This window comes from Balaenoptera ricei, chromosome 2 (genome assembly GCF_028023285.1).
Source record: "Balaenoptera ricei isolate mBalRic1 chromosome 2, mBalRic1.hap2, whole genome shotgun sequence".
NCBI classification, from domain to species: Eukaryota; Metazoa; Chordata; class Mammalia; order Artiodactyla; family Balaenopteridae; genus Balaenoptera; species Balaenoptera ricei.
In genome coordinates, this window is record NC_082640.1 from 64,862,212 (window position 1) to 64,875,789 (window position 13,578).

The 13,578-nt window shown below is 36.1% G+C and overlaps 1 protein-coding gene across 9 annotated transcripts in view; it reads left to right on the top strand.

The window, feature by feature from the left end:
- MYO9A (myosin IXA) overlaps positions 1-13,578 on the top strand; it is a 278,184-nt gene that overhangs the window by 177,203 nt on the left and 87,403 nt on the right. For 8 of the 9 annotated variants that reach the window (XM_059912852.1, XM_059912849.1, XM_059912850.1 and 5 more), the window contains 6 exons: positions 3,731-3,811; positions 5,576-5,686; positions 6,554-6,676; positions 8,855-9,004; positions 9,817-10,136; positions 10,424-12,028. In XM_059912852.1, the coding sequence (XP_059768835.1) occupies positions 3,731-3,811; positions 5,576-5,686; positions 6,554-6,676; positions 8,855-9,004; positions 9,817-10,136; positions 10,424-12,028 (2,390 nt within the window). The remainder of the gene's footprint in view (positions 1-3,730; positions 3,812-5,575; positions 5,687-6,553; positions 6,677-8,854; positions 9,005-9,816; positions 10,137-10,423; positions 12,029-13,578) is intronic. The other variant, XM_059912857.1, reaches the window with a different exon arrangement.

Below are 13,578 nucleotides of genomic sequence, written 5' to 3' on the forward strand. Positions count from 1 at the left end.
CCATAGATTTTGGATCTATACAAAACACTAAGATTGCCAGAATGATAGAAGTGTAATTAACTATAATAAATACTTTTTATCTTCTTTTAATTTTTTAGAAAGATAATTGACTATAGAAGAAAAAAATAATAATATATTGTGAGGTAGAAATAAAACGTATGACAAAAGTAGCACAAAAGAAGGGAGGGGCTAAATATAAGTTTATACTGTTGTAAAGTTTATACTCTTGTAAAGTTACACCATTACCTGTATACTGTACACTATACAGGTAATGGTGTAGCATTATTTGAAGGCAGACTGTGATATGTTAAAGATGTAAAGTCTTGAGAAATCCTTAAAAAAATAAAAGCTTATCATAGGTAATGAGCTAATAGCAGAACTAAAATGGAATCATAAAATACAGGTGATCCTTGATTGAACTGCATGGGTCCACTTACACATGGATTTTTTTCAATAGTTACACTACAGTTTTACACGATCAGCAGTTGGTTGAATCTGAGGATTCGGAACTCCAGATAGGGTGGAACCAAGTATACCGGGGGCCAACTTTAAAGTTACATGTGGGTTTTCAACAGCACAGAGGGTCAGTACCCCTAACCCCTGTGTTGTTCAAGCGTCAACTGTATACTCAGTTTTAAAAAGACAGGATAAAAGAAAGAGCAGATTAAACAAATAGAAACAAATAACAAGGTGGTAGACCATATGTAAATTTTTCTTATTTCAGTGGTTAGGTAAACAGCCACCCTCACCCTACTCTGGATTATTCTCTTTTGAGACTTTGTCTACTGCCAGCAAATGTTAGTATCCTTTTAGCCACCAGACTGTCAAATAAAGTAGCTAAAGTCTTAAGTTATGAGCGAGATGATGCAACTTGATCATGAGGCAGAAACTATGCATTGTTTATGCATAGAGCTGTATATGAAAGGAGGCCACTTCATAGGCACCATGTGTCTGCTCAGTTAATGCTTTAAAAGGAGTTTTGTGGCTTTCTCTTAGGATAATAGGTCATGCACATGCTGTTGCTGTTATATCTGCTGAAACGTGCGGATAAAACTACTGCCCCTCTCTTGGCCTGACAAGACACGCATGCCTAGCTGCTCAGAGACCCACAGATTGCTGGGAAATATATCTACCACTACATCATTAGTCAATGTAGTCCTTTGCTTGTAGTGGTGGAAATTCTAAGTGTTTCTCTTCCTTGGCTAAGGGTTTTTCTAACTTTGGGTTTTTTGGCAGAAATCTGAGTTCTCTGCGTAAAGGCCCATCGATTTGAAGAAAATAATCTGCTTCTAGTTCTACCTCTGGAACTAAGAATTAAGTCATTACACAAACTCAACCAAACTGATTTTTATTCTCGAATATGTATCTATGTATTCTGTTTTCTACAGTAGATACATATTGGTTTTATAGTGAGAGGAAAAGATGTCTAAAGAGGATTATTTTTTTCAAAGGTGGTTTATTTATAGCAGCAGAAAGTGAACCAGTGGTTGCCTGGGACTCTGGGTGGAGGCAGTTATTGACTGCAGATGGGCAGGAGGGGACCTTTTGAGGGGATGGGTGGAAGATTTCTAAATCTGGATTGTAATGATGGTTTTACAATTGTATAAATTTACTAAAAAAATCATTGATCTATGCACTACAATGGATACATTTTTATAGTATGTAAATTGTAATTCAATAAAACTGTTAAAAACAAACTCACTATTAAGAGAATGAAAGGGCACGCTACAGGGTATATGCATATACTTGCAATACAACTGAAAAAGACTTTATATGTGGAATATATGAAAAACCACAAATCAGTTCTTGAAAAGACAACCTAATAGAAATGGGCAAAGGTCTTGAACAAGCAAAACTGTCTTATGTCAAAAGATGTTATCCAAAAGGCCAATAAGCCTATCAAATACATCCTCAATATTATTTATTATTCATCAGGGAAATGAAAATTAAAACTGCCTATAAGGCAATAATACTACACACTTCCCAGCATGGCTGAAATAAAAAAGATTGATTATGCAAGGTATTGGCAAGGATGTAGAGCAACCAGAATTTTTATACACTGCTATTGAAATATAAATCGATGCAGGCATTTTGGAAAACGGTTGAAAGACATGTAGAAGATTGTTCATAGCAACTTTATTCCTAACAGCCCAAACTTGAGCAACCAAATATCCATCCTAAACAGATAATTTAACTGTGGTATAGTCATATAATGAATCACTACTATATAGTGCTGAAAATGTACAAGATACAATTGTATGCAACAAATACAAGATAGTACATAGTGTATCTTTCTCTTTATATAAAGTTTAATAGCAGGTAAACTGACTTACCATCTTGGAAGTCAGGATAATGGTTACCCTTGGTTGAGATGTGGAGGGTGGAGGCAGGTAGCCTATGTACAGTGATCTTGCTAAGTTCAGTGGGATGGAGCACAGAGGGACGTCTAAGGTTCTAATAATATTTTATTCATTGATTTGGGCTCTGGTTTCAAGAGTGTATTCCCTTTGTGAAAATTCATCATACTGCATATTTATGATTCAAGCATTTTATATTATGTGTATTATATTACAGTAACACACACGAAAAGAACACCTAAAAGTAAAAAAAGTGTGTATGTTGATGTAATATATAGGACAGCAATAACAGGAGTCTATGTGATTGTAAGGCTTCTAAGTTTTACTTGAAATCATAAAATATTGACTCTAAGTATACTGTGCGGTTAGGTTGGTATATTGTTATCCGTAGAGCAGACACACACACACAAAACAGTACAAAGAGATGTAGCTGAAAAGCCAACAGATAAATAGAATACTAATAAACAAAATATGTTATCTGACTGTAATTAAACCAGAAATCAATAAAAGAAAGATAACAATCCCCAAATATTTGGCAAATTAAAAAGACATCTAAATAAAACACGAGTCAAAGAGGAAGGACAATTTTAAAAATATTTTAAATGGAATGAAAATAAAATGTCACAGTTTGTGCAGTGCAGCTAAATCAGTACTCCAAGGTTAATTTATAACATTCAATGCTCTTATTAGAAAAGGAGAAAGGCCTTAAGTCACTAATCTAAGCTTCTACCCTAAGAAACTAGAAAAAGAAAAACATTAAACCCAAAGCAAGCAGGAGTGAAATGATAAAGTAGAAATCATCAGTGAGATCGAAAACAGAAAAATAATAGAGAAAAACCAATGAAATAAAAAAGCTCGTTTGTTGAAAATATCAGAAAATTTATAAACCTCCAGTCAGACTAATCTGGAAAAAAGAGACAAAGCACAAATTATCAGCATCAGGAATGAAAGAGGGAACATCACTACATACTCAAACATTAAAATTGAAGCAGGGGACTACTACCTTCCTGGATACCCTACTGGATGTTTTTCCCAAAGTTACTCTAAGACTGCATGAGTTTGAATGAAGTTGTTTCATGAAATGTGAAGAAAGGTAAAAAATTTATTATAGACTTAGATTACTATAAAATATATCTGCAATATTTACCATTGCCAGTCTGTCAGCTTTAAAGTTAAACTGCCATCCTCATCCTTAACTGGCCTCAGTTTAATCAATATGGCAGTGTACACAATGTGCTTTTCCGAAACAAACCTATTTCTATGTATACCACTTTTTTTTGCATATTTTACCAACATTGTTGTTTATATTTATAAACCATTCATTGCCAGTTTGGAATGAGAGTATGTGCTAATTATATTGCTTTGTATTGCAGGCCTCATTAAGCAAGCTGATGGAAACACTTGATCAAGCAGAACCATATTTTGTAAAATGCATTCGCTCTAATGCCGAAAAGGTAAAAATGTCTGTAAATAAGAGCTTCTAGCTCAGCTTACTTCAAACCAAGCTTTAAATTCTTTCTAAGGAGAATAAGTGGCGGGGAAGAGCTATCTATAATCTTTGTAAGGAAAACAGTGTTCTATATTTTCTATGAATATCCTTCTTATTTCCTCACTTACCTGCCTGCAAAGTATTTATATGGGCTCAATTTAGCATCTCCTAGAATTTAGCATCTCCTGCAGAAGCAAAAATCTCTTGAAATTCCATCATATAAAAGAATTTTATGCAACTTTTGTTACCCGTACCAAGGTTAATCTCTCTTGTTTAGATATAAGGTATCAATTATTCTTACAGAACTTGCGTGGCATTTTTCATGCTTAGAGATTCTTGTCTCTTCAAAACAGGGAAGATACTCAACATTCTTGATTTCTTCTTGTTTTATATGACAGTCCCCCTTATTAGAGCTTTGCAAAATATACCTGTTAAGTGTAAACAGTTGTCATCTTTATGTCCATCATAGGAAAAAAATAGTTCTAACCCAAACTGCTAAAATGTCGTAGGAATTAGGTTCAGCTTTCTTAATTCTTAATAAGCAGTCTCTAGCACTGCTAGTTATAAGCTTTGTGATCTTAGATGAGTTACTTAACCTTTCTATGCCTTAAATATTTTCATCTGTTTAAGAATATACTGGAATTGTAGGACCAACCTCATAGTGTTTTGTGAATACATATGAGTCAATACCTATAAAGTACTTAGAATCTTCCTGGCCCATACTAAGCACTTAGTAAATGTTAGCCATTCTTTTATAGTGACAAAAGAGGAAACCATTTTATTTACAGTTAAATAGAAGTTTGAGTCCCTGTTATTCTTGCTATGCAAAGAGTTCAATTAATGAAGTATTTAAGGGCACAGAATAAGTACTAAATACTAACTGCTATTATTATTTAACATAAGTTGCCCACTTGACTTTTTTTTTTTTTTTTTTGACAGCTAGTATGCCCCATCTTTCTGCAGGAAAATATTTGGGATTGCCTTAGTGGATCATTGAAAATAGTATTCAGAAAATAGGGAGAAATATCAGAAGCTCCAAATACAGCCTCTTTTGAATGTCTAAAAATATGCGTATGAGATACCTAGGAGTGACAAAGTGTCACGAATGGTGATGATCGAATGCCTCCCTTTAGCCTCTTCCCTGTTGATGCCTATACAATGAGAGATCAATTCTCAGGGATTATAGGAATTTTTTGTTTTTCAATGTGTCATACCAGTATTATCAGCAAAAACTAGGGAAGTAAACTTCTTTTAACCTTGTACTGGTCATACAAGAAGAAATATGTCAGCTCTCAAGTTAACCAAGGCAACTGGAAGAGTGTGGGGTAAGTCGTTTCTGAGTGAGATTGTAGATAAAATCTTACTTAATAAAAATATAGACAGTCTTGACTATGTATAAGTAGGTTAATCGTGTTACGAATTTTATAGTGACTAGACTATGTGGCCTGTGGGCAGCTACATTCCTTTTGAGCTTTGAAGGCCCTCTTCTTCTGCAAGTAGAGAAGCCTGGAAGGTTGGTGTCTCTTTTTTCCTTTTGGTCAGGCAGTTAGAACTTTTTTGAAGCTACCAGCTAGGGAGGTAAGATTGTCCCATCACCTCTGCTGTATCTTAACCAGACAGCCTCCAGTCAATTCCTAGATATTCAAAACTTAACTACACTTATAAGACAAACATTAATTTGGAGATCTATTTTCCTGGGTTAATCTTTTTTCCATTTGCTTTGTTTTAGTTGCCATTAAGGTTCAGTGATGCCTTGGTACTTAGACAGCTTCGGTACACTGGGATGCTGGAGACAGTTCGAATTCGCCAATCAGGATACAGCTGCAAATATTCTTTCCAGGTTATGCTTTATAGTGATATTTAAATGTATTTGTACATCAAGTAAATTATTCCTATGCCTTGCTTATTTTTTATTTGGGTCTCACTTGTTTATTTCTCCTGATTCTTCCTTTACATTCTATCTTTTGCATACAGAATTGAAGAGGGATAGAGAATACTCATTTCCATTGAATGACAGCAATCTCATTAAGCTTGTGTTGTAATAGAATCCACTACTTGGCTATTCTCATTTGATCTGAATGTTTGTTAATATAAGTTTACTCATAACATGGCAGTTCTTCACACTGATTATGCCAGTAATTGAAATACTTCAATCAGAACTATCTAGTTCAAAAGAAAAGATCCTATTTGATTTTTCCTAAAGTTTTCTCAGCAGGATTTTCTTACATAGGAGGCTGCCAGCAAGGCTCACAACTGTTCTCATCAGCTACTGCTGCTATGGATATAAAAATTATTTTGAAGCTTTTCAGCAGCTGAGCAGGTCTTTACTGTTGAGGGAAAGCTTTATTCTCAGTTGTACCCTGAAATAGCTGTCACCTTTGCTTATTTTTCTGCTAAAAAATTCAGATTTTTGTTAAATAACCTTTCCTTTGGTCTTTAGTACAGCTTTCTCAAAGGGAGAATTAGATTCTGCCCTTCTTTTCTTCTTTCGTTCCCCTTTGATAACAAAATATGTAGGAATCACTATCTCCCCCCACCATTTTACTAATTAACCTTTTGAAATATTTTAAATTAACAAGTAATTTCTTGGTTTCACCTTGTTTAAAATAATGAGAAAAAGATCAATAAAAGGACAATTAGCTAGTTTAGGATTTTGTTTACAAATAATTCTTTTGTGATTTTACAACATTTTCTTTTCACTTTTCAGGATTTTGTGAGCCATTTCCACGTACTTCTTCCCCGAAATATTATTCCATCCAAATTTAACATTCAGGATTTCTTCAGGAAAATAAATCTTAATCCAGATAATTATCAAGTTGGAAAATCCATGGTAAATATAATGTATACAGCTTTTGCCAGATTGAGTGCATTTTTGTATATAAGTAATAATGGCAGTCTTTGCCGAGGAGAATGTTTATAAGAAAGATAGTGTACCAGATATCATAAGGAAATCGATTAGGCCAAGACTTTTACTTAATAATATAGTCAGTATTAATCAAAGAGCTTATGGCCAATGCTCTAGTGCTGCCTATAATTTTAACTGCTTAAAAAGCATTTCTTCCTAGGTATTGCACTGTAATTATCAACTCAATTTGCCTAAAGTGACCTTATCCGGATTCCCCTACTGTCTTTAACTAATTAACTACTCTTTTTCTCTGTCACCTTTCTTCTAGTTTCTTAGGCTAGAAACCATAATCATATTTTGGCTTACCCTTTAATCATTTTACAAAGTTCCGTTTCTGTTTTTTTCCTTATAACTGTTTCTCACATCTCTCCCTTTTTCTCCATTCTTACTGTTTCCATTTTAGTTCTGTTTTGTAGCTCTCACACATTTCTCTTATAGTAAACAGATCCATCATCTAATGCCAGTCTATTTTTTATTCCATTTAACTCACTCTACCCATAGTATCAAAATCATCATCTTAATATACTTTATGTCAGCCTCCTGCACAATAATAATCCCCTTATAACCTCCTCATTAAATCTAAACATCTTTCTCTTTTTCAAGAACCTCCATGTTGTGACTTCACACTTTTTTTCTTTTTTATAGTAAAATTATTTATTTATTTATTTTTGGCTGCAACGCGTCTTTGGTGTTACATGTGGGCTTTCTCTAGTTGCGGCGAGCAGGGGCTACTCTTCATTGCGGAGCATGGGCTCTAGGTGTGCAGGCTTCAGTAGTTGTGGCATGTGGGCTCAGTAGTTGTGGCTCGCGGGCTCTAAAGCACAGGCTCAGTAGTTGTGGCGCACGGGCTTAGTTGCTCCACGGCATGTGGGATCTTCCTGGACCAGGGCTCGAACCCAGGTCCTGTGCATTGGCAGGTGGATTCTTAACCACTGCACCACCAGGGAAGCCCCACTTCACGCCATTAATTGTTCCATCATCCCAGTATGTATCTTTATTCTTTTTTTTATAAGTTTTTTTTTACATTTTTAGAAATTTATTTATTTATTTATTTGGCTGTGTTGGGTCTTAGTTGCAGCAGGCGGAATCTTCATTGCGGTGCACAGGCTTCTCTCTAGTTGTGGCACGCGGGCTCAGTAGTTGCGGCACGTGGGCTTAGTTGGGCTGCGGCATGTGGGATCTTAGTTCCCCGACCAGGGATCGAACCCACATCCCCTGCCTTGACAGGTGGATTCTTAACCACTGGACCACCAGGGGAGTCCCTGTACCTTTATTCTTATTTCCAACTCCTTGTTTTGCTCAGGTGGAGTCCTCTGTCTCTTGCCCTGAATAGCTTACTGTTTTCCTCTTTGGGTATCTAATATCTATCTGTACTTTCTAAGAATATTTTTAAATTTTTGACAAAAATGGGAAGTGATGGATGTGTTAATTAGATTGTGGTAATCATTTCAAAATGTTTATACATACATCAAAACATCACATTGTACACCTTAAATATATACAGTTTTTAATATCTACCTGCTCTTAATGTTGAAGTGTAAATCCTGTTTCCAAACGGACTATGTCTAAGTTATCTTTGTATCCCCCTGAATTCCTAAAGATTTATAATAGAATGAAGGAGTAAATAAGTAAACTGATGAATAGCTTTGGGCAGCAAGAAGCCTTTGACGCATACTGCGTTTCAAAAAGACTATCATTATTGGTTTATTCATATTATGATCAAACTTTAAAATCTGTGGTTGTCATCTTTTTTTTTTCCCCACTCCAACATCCTTGAAAAATATGACATATTAATATTACCAGTACTACATTGGCTCCTAATGGTGAAGTTCCCAAGGGAATAATGTATCACAGTCTCTGGCACTGGGATTTTTGTAGTGATGTTCACCTTTCCAGTTCCCCTTCTATATTCTAATGCCTCCTTTCCAGTTTGAGAATGACTACTTTGGCTAAGTTGATGGAAATATTTATCAGTACTGCTTGTACCTGTCTGCCACTGTGTCTGTTCTTCTCTAAAAAAGCTTACCATAGGAATGATGATGCATGAAATAAATTTCTCATTTCTTCTTAAGCTGTATGCTTCATCTTTTTTCCTTCTGGTAGGTATTCCTAAAGGAGCAGGAACGACAACACCTCCAAGATCTGCTTCACCAAGAGGTGCTCCGCAGAATCATATTGTTGCAGCGATGGTTCAGGGCCTTGCTGTGTAGGCAGCATTTCCTCCATCTGAGACAGGCATCCGTTATCATCCAGGTAGGAAACAAGAGTCTTTGCATGAAATTGGCTAGTTTATTTAGCCTGTGTTTTAGTAACTAGAACTGTTTTACTGTGAAACATTTAAGTAAGAATGTAAATTTCTTCAGTGGCGAGAATGTGTCCTACTCATTTGTTAAATGTTCACAGCATCCAACAGATTACCTGGCATATAATAATAGACTTTTAATAAATATTAATGGAGTTCAATTGAAATTAAATTGAATTTATAGTTATAATGTCTTGCGAGGTATGATTAGGGGCAAAGGAGTTATGTGCCTTAATTTTTGTTGGCAAGTTATTTTTAGTTTTCTGAGTGATAGTTGAGAATTATATGTACATTGTTGTTGTTATGTATTCATTTTGGATGAAAGGTATCATATTTTACATTTATCTTTTATTTTCTCCCTCATTGATTTATATAATGGCTGTTTTCCACAGGATCTTTACTGTTTGTACAAGAAAATCTTTAATATCTTAATCTTTGCAGTGTATACACGTTGACGTTAAACCCATTAGTATTGGCAAATTGTAGGTGAGAATATAATGTAATTTGTTAAAATTAATTTGTAGGGCATGAAAGCATCAAAAAGTTTTAAATTACTTTAAGTTGTATAATTAACTTCATTGAGGTTATATTATCTAAAATAGTTATTTTAGCCAGGCATATCTGGAAAAGGGAACTTTTTTTACTTTAACCACCCACAGTTTAGCTGTTTAGCCACTTAACCTCTAGTTATGACATAAGAAATTTCTGTGAGAATGTGTTATAAGATATGACAACAGTTTTTATTATTTTGTCTTCCCCACAGCGATTCTGGAGGAATTACCTAAATCAGAAGCAGGTCAGAGATGCAGCTGTGCAGCAGGATGCTTTAGTTATGGCTAGTGCAGCCACTCTTCTTCAAGCTTCCTGGCGTGCTTACTTAGAGAGGCAGCGGTATTTGGAGCTCCGGACTGCAGCCATCGTCATCCAGCAGAAATGGAGGGAGCACTATAGGCGGAGGCACCTGGCTGCTATTTGCATACAGGCGAGATGGAAAGGCTACAGGGAAAGTAAGAGGTATCAAGAACAAAGGAACAAAATTATCCTTTTGCAATCACTATGTAGAGGATTCAGAGCAAGACAAAGGTAATCTTTTTTGCTATAATAATTAACTCCTCACTTGTCAAGTACTTCTTATATGTCTGCTCTAACATTTGCCTAACTTGAGTTAGAATTGGTTATCTCAGTTTGTCTTCTCCACTAGAAATAGAATTGTGAAATGTGCATCCAAGTTAGTTTAAGAAATACTTAATATTATAAAAAGAAAATTTTTGAGACTTTCCACTTTTTAAAAAATTCTCAATAAATGTATTCTCTCCAGTGGTAACCAAGAGATATCTCTAGCCTATTTTTTTTTTCCTGTTTTGATATAGATTTAAAGCTTTAAAAGAACAAAGACTAAAAAAAACAAAACTAAAACTTGGATTGGCAAATATCAAGCCATATGGAACTCTGGAAATTCACGGTTCAGACCCTTCAGAATGGGAGGATTGTTCATTTGACAACAGAGTAAAAGCCATAGAGGAATGTAAATCTGTGATAGAGAGTAATCGAATTAGTCATGAAAGTTCAAAGGACTGCTTGAACGAGTCCCCAAACAAGCGACAGGAGAGAGCCAGAAGTCGAAGTGGTATGGACTTGCAGGGAGATGTGACTGTAAGAGAGAGACCCAAGTCCTTGGAAGATCTCCACCAGAAAAAAGTGGGTCGGGCCAAAAGAGAAAGTCGGAGAATGAGAGAACTAGAGCAAGCTATATTTAGTTTAGAATTGCTGAAAGTCCGTTCTCTTGGTGGTGTGTCTCCTTCAGAAGAACGTAGGTGGTCTACAGAACTGATGCCTGAGGGCCTTCAGTCTTTACAGGGTACACCTGATAGTGAAAGCTCTCAAGGAAGCTTGGAACTTCTGAGCTGTGAGGAAAGCCAAAAGAGCAAACTAGAGCCCATAATTCTAGATGAAGGAGATGTGCCGTTTCTGTCACCTAAGATATCTAGCAGTCCAAATTTTGATTCACAGGACAATGCCCTCAGTACCTCAAGTGAGACTAACTATACATTGATTCAAAAGAGGGCACCTTCTGACTCAGTGCATTTAAAGAATGGGGCTATGAAGGAAAAACTGGTTTGCAGTTCTGAATCTATTACCTGTAAACCACAGCTGAGAGACTCCTTTATTTCAAATAGTCTGCCTACATTTTTTTATATTCCCCAACAAGACCCACTGAAAACAAGGTCTCAGCTAGACACAAGTGTCCAGAGAAACAAACTATTGGAAAGTGAAGAAACACTTCCATCTCTTACTTTGGATATCAACAGGGAAGCCAGAAAGTACCACTTCCCAGGGGAAAATCAAGTTGTTGCTTCTTTGAATACAGATTCTTCCAATATTGTGCTTAAGAAGTTAGAAAAGCTAAACACTGAGAAGGAAGAAAGGCAAAAGCAATTGCAGCAGCAGAATGAAAAAGAGATGATGGAACAGATTCGCCAGCAAACAGATATTTTAGAAAAGGAGCGTAAAGCCTTTAAGACAATTGAAAAGCCAAGAACTGGGGAGACTTTTCTGGTACCATCTTTCCATCAGTCAAAGCAAAGAATAGAGAGGCCATCCTCTCTCCTCATCCTGAATACCCCAAATAAGGACGAACCCAGTGTAGTTGGGACTCCATCAGTAACTGTAAAAGATGCTGCTCTTGCCCCAAAAGACAGTCCCTCTGCTCACTTACCCTTGAAGGACCGACCTGTCACTGTGTTCTTTGAAAGAAAAGGAGGCCCATGCCAATCTAGTGCTGTTAAGGAATTATCCAAGACAGACAGAATGTCCACCCAACTGAATGTAGCCTGTAAACTCTCTAATAATCGCATTTCAAAAAGAGAACACCTTAGGCCAACTCAGCCTTGTAGCTACAAATCTGATGACCCTTTCAGAGATGGAACTACTAGGGCCATTTTCTTCACGCCAAAGGAAAATATGAGTAGTTCCCTGTAAGTGAAGTCTTTATTTATTTTTATGTATAAATGGGAAGCTTTTTGGAATTTTCATTAGGATGCCTTGATCTGCGTCAGCTATTTGTATGGGTGCTACTCAAATTAGCCATTTGCTGTGTGTAAAAAAATTTCCTAATTGTTGACTCCACCAGCCACCTGAAATTGGATATAATTATACCCTAGGAGTCTTTGACTAAGCACAGATAGCAGGGTTTTTGGTTCCTCCCCATTAAGTGAGAAAGCATTTGTGAAGGGCTGTGGAAACAGTGCCTGGAAACTTAGTAGGCAGTCAGCAATTGCTGGTTGCCCTAGAGCTGTTAGGTGTAGCAGTCCAAGCTCGTTAGTATCAGGCTTTAAAGTTAATGTGCTTTGTCACAGCTGTTGGCCTATTTATGGTCTGCATTAAGTTCTTTGTACTTTTTTTGGGGGGGGGGATAAAAACCACATAAAATTTACCATCTTAACCATTTTAAAGTGTACAGTTCAGTTGCGTTAACTATATGCACATTGTTGTGCAACAGATCTCTAGAGCTTTTTCATCTTGCAAAACAAACTCAATTACCCATTGAAAGCAGCCCCCCTTTTCCCCTTACCCCCAGCCCCTGGCAACCACCATTCTACTTTCTGTTTCTAAAAATATGACTACTGTATGTATTTTTTTATTTTTATTTTTGTCTGCGCGGCTTGTGAGATCTTAGTTCCCCAACCAGGGATTGAACCTGGGCCCTTGGCAGTGAAAGCATGGAGTCCTAATCATTGGACCGCCAGGGAATTCCCTGTGACTACTTTAAATACCTCACATAAGTGGAAGTTCTTTATTCTTTTAAGTTGTCTTAAGTAGTGGTAGCTGTGAGAAAGCATTTCTTAAGTGGTACATGAAAACAAATTTGATAAAATTTAAGATATTTATATTAAGGCTATGTATACAGTGAATTCTTTCTGTTCTTGTGGGAGAATATCACTGTTTAAATGAAAGGAGGGCTATGTCTTAGGGCTAAAAAAGTTAAATTTCATGTTAACTCTGAAAATAACTTTTGCTCATCATAACCTCAACTTTTAACTCTGTCAGTCTTTAAAATTACAGATTTTATAGAAACTCTTTGTAAATATGGGCAAGAGATCATTGATACTTTATTTTTCCACTAAGAATTTTTATAGAGGAGTATGAAATGCAGTTGGACTACATGACAACTTGAGATCCTAGTGCTGTGCATTAACCTAGAGATTGCCCAGAAGTTCAGACTCTGTGTAGCATATAAGCCCACCAGAGAATGTTAAAAACATTATTTTCTGTCATTCTGATTAATTTTAGTTATGTGAGGGGTGTGCATGTGTGTGTGTGTGTATGTGCATAGTTGTTACATCCATGAATCTGTTTTGTAGAAGACTTAACAGATTTCAAAAACATTAATCATTCTTGTGAATTATTCCTTTTATCATTTTGCCAAGATAAAGTCTTATAGCTACTTGACCTAGTTTGCTTTACCTTATTAATATCTATTTATCCTCAAAATGATTATATATTAGATTGTTTGTGTGAAAGGTTA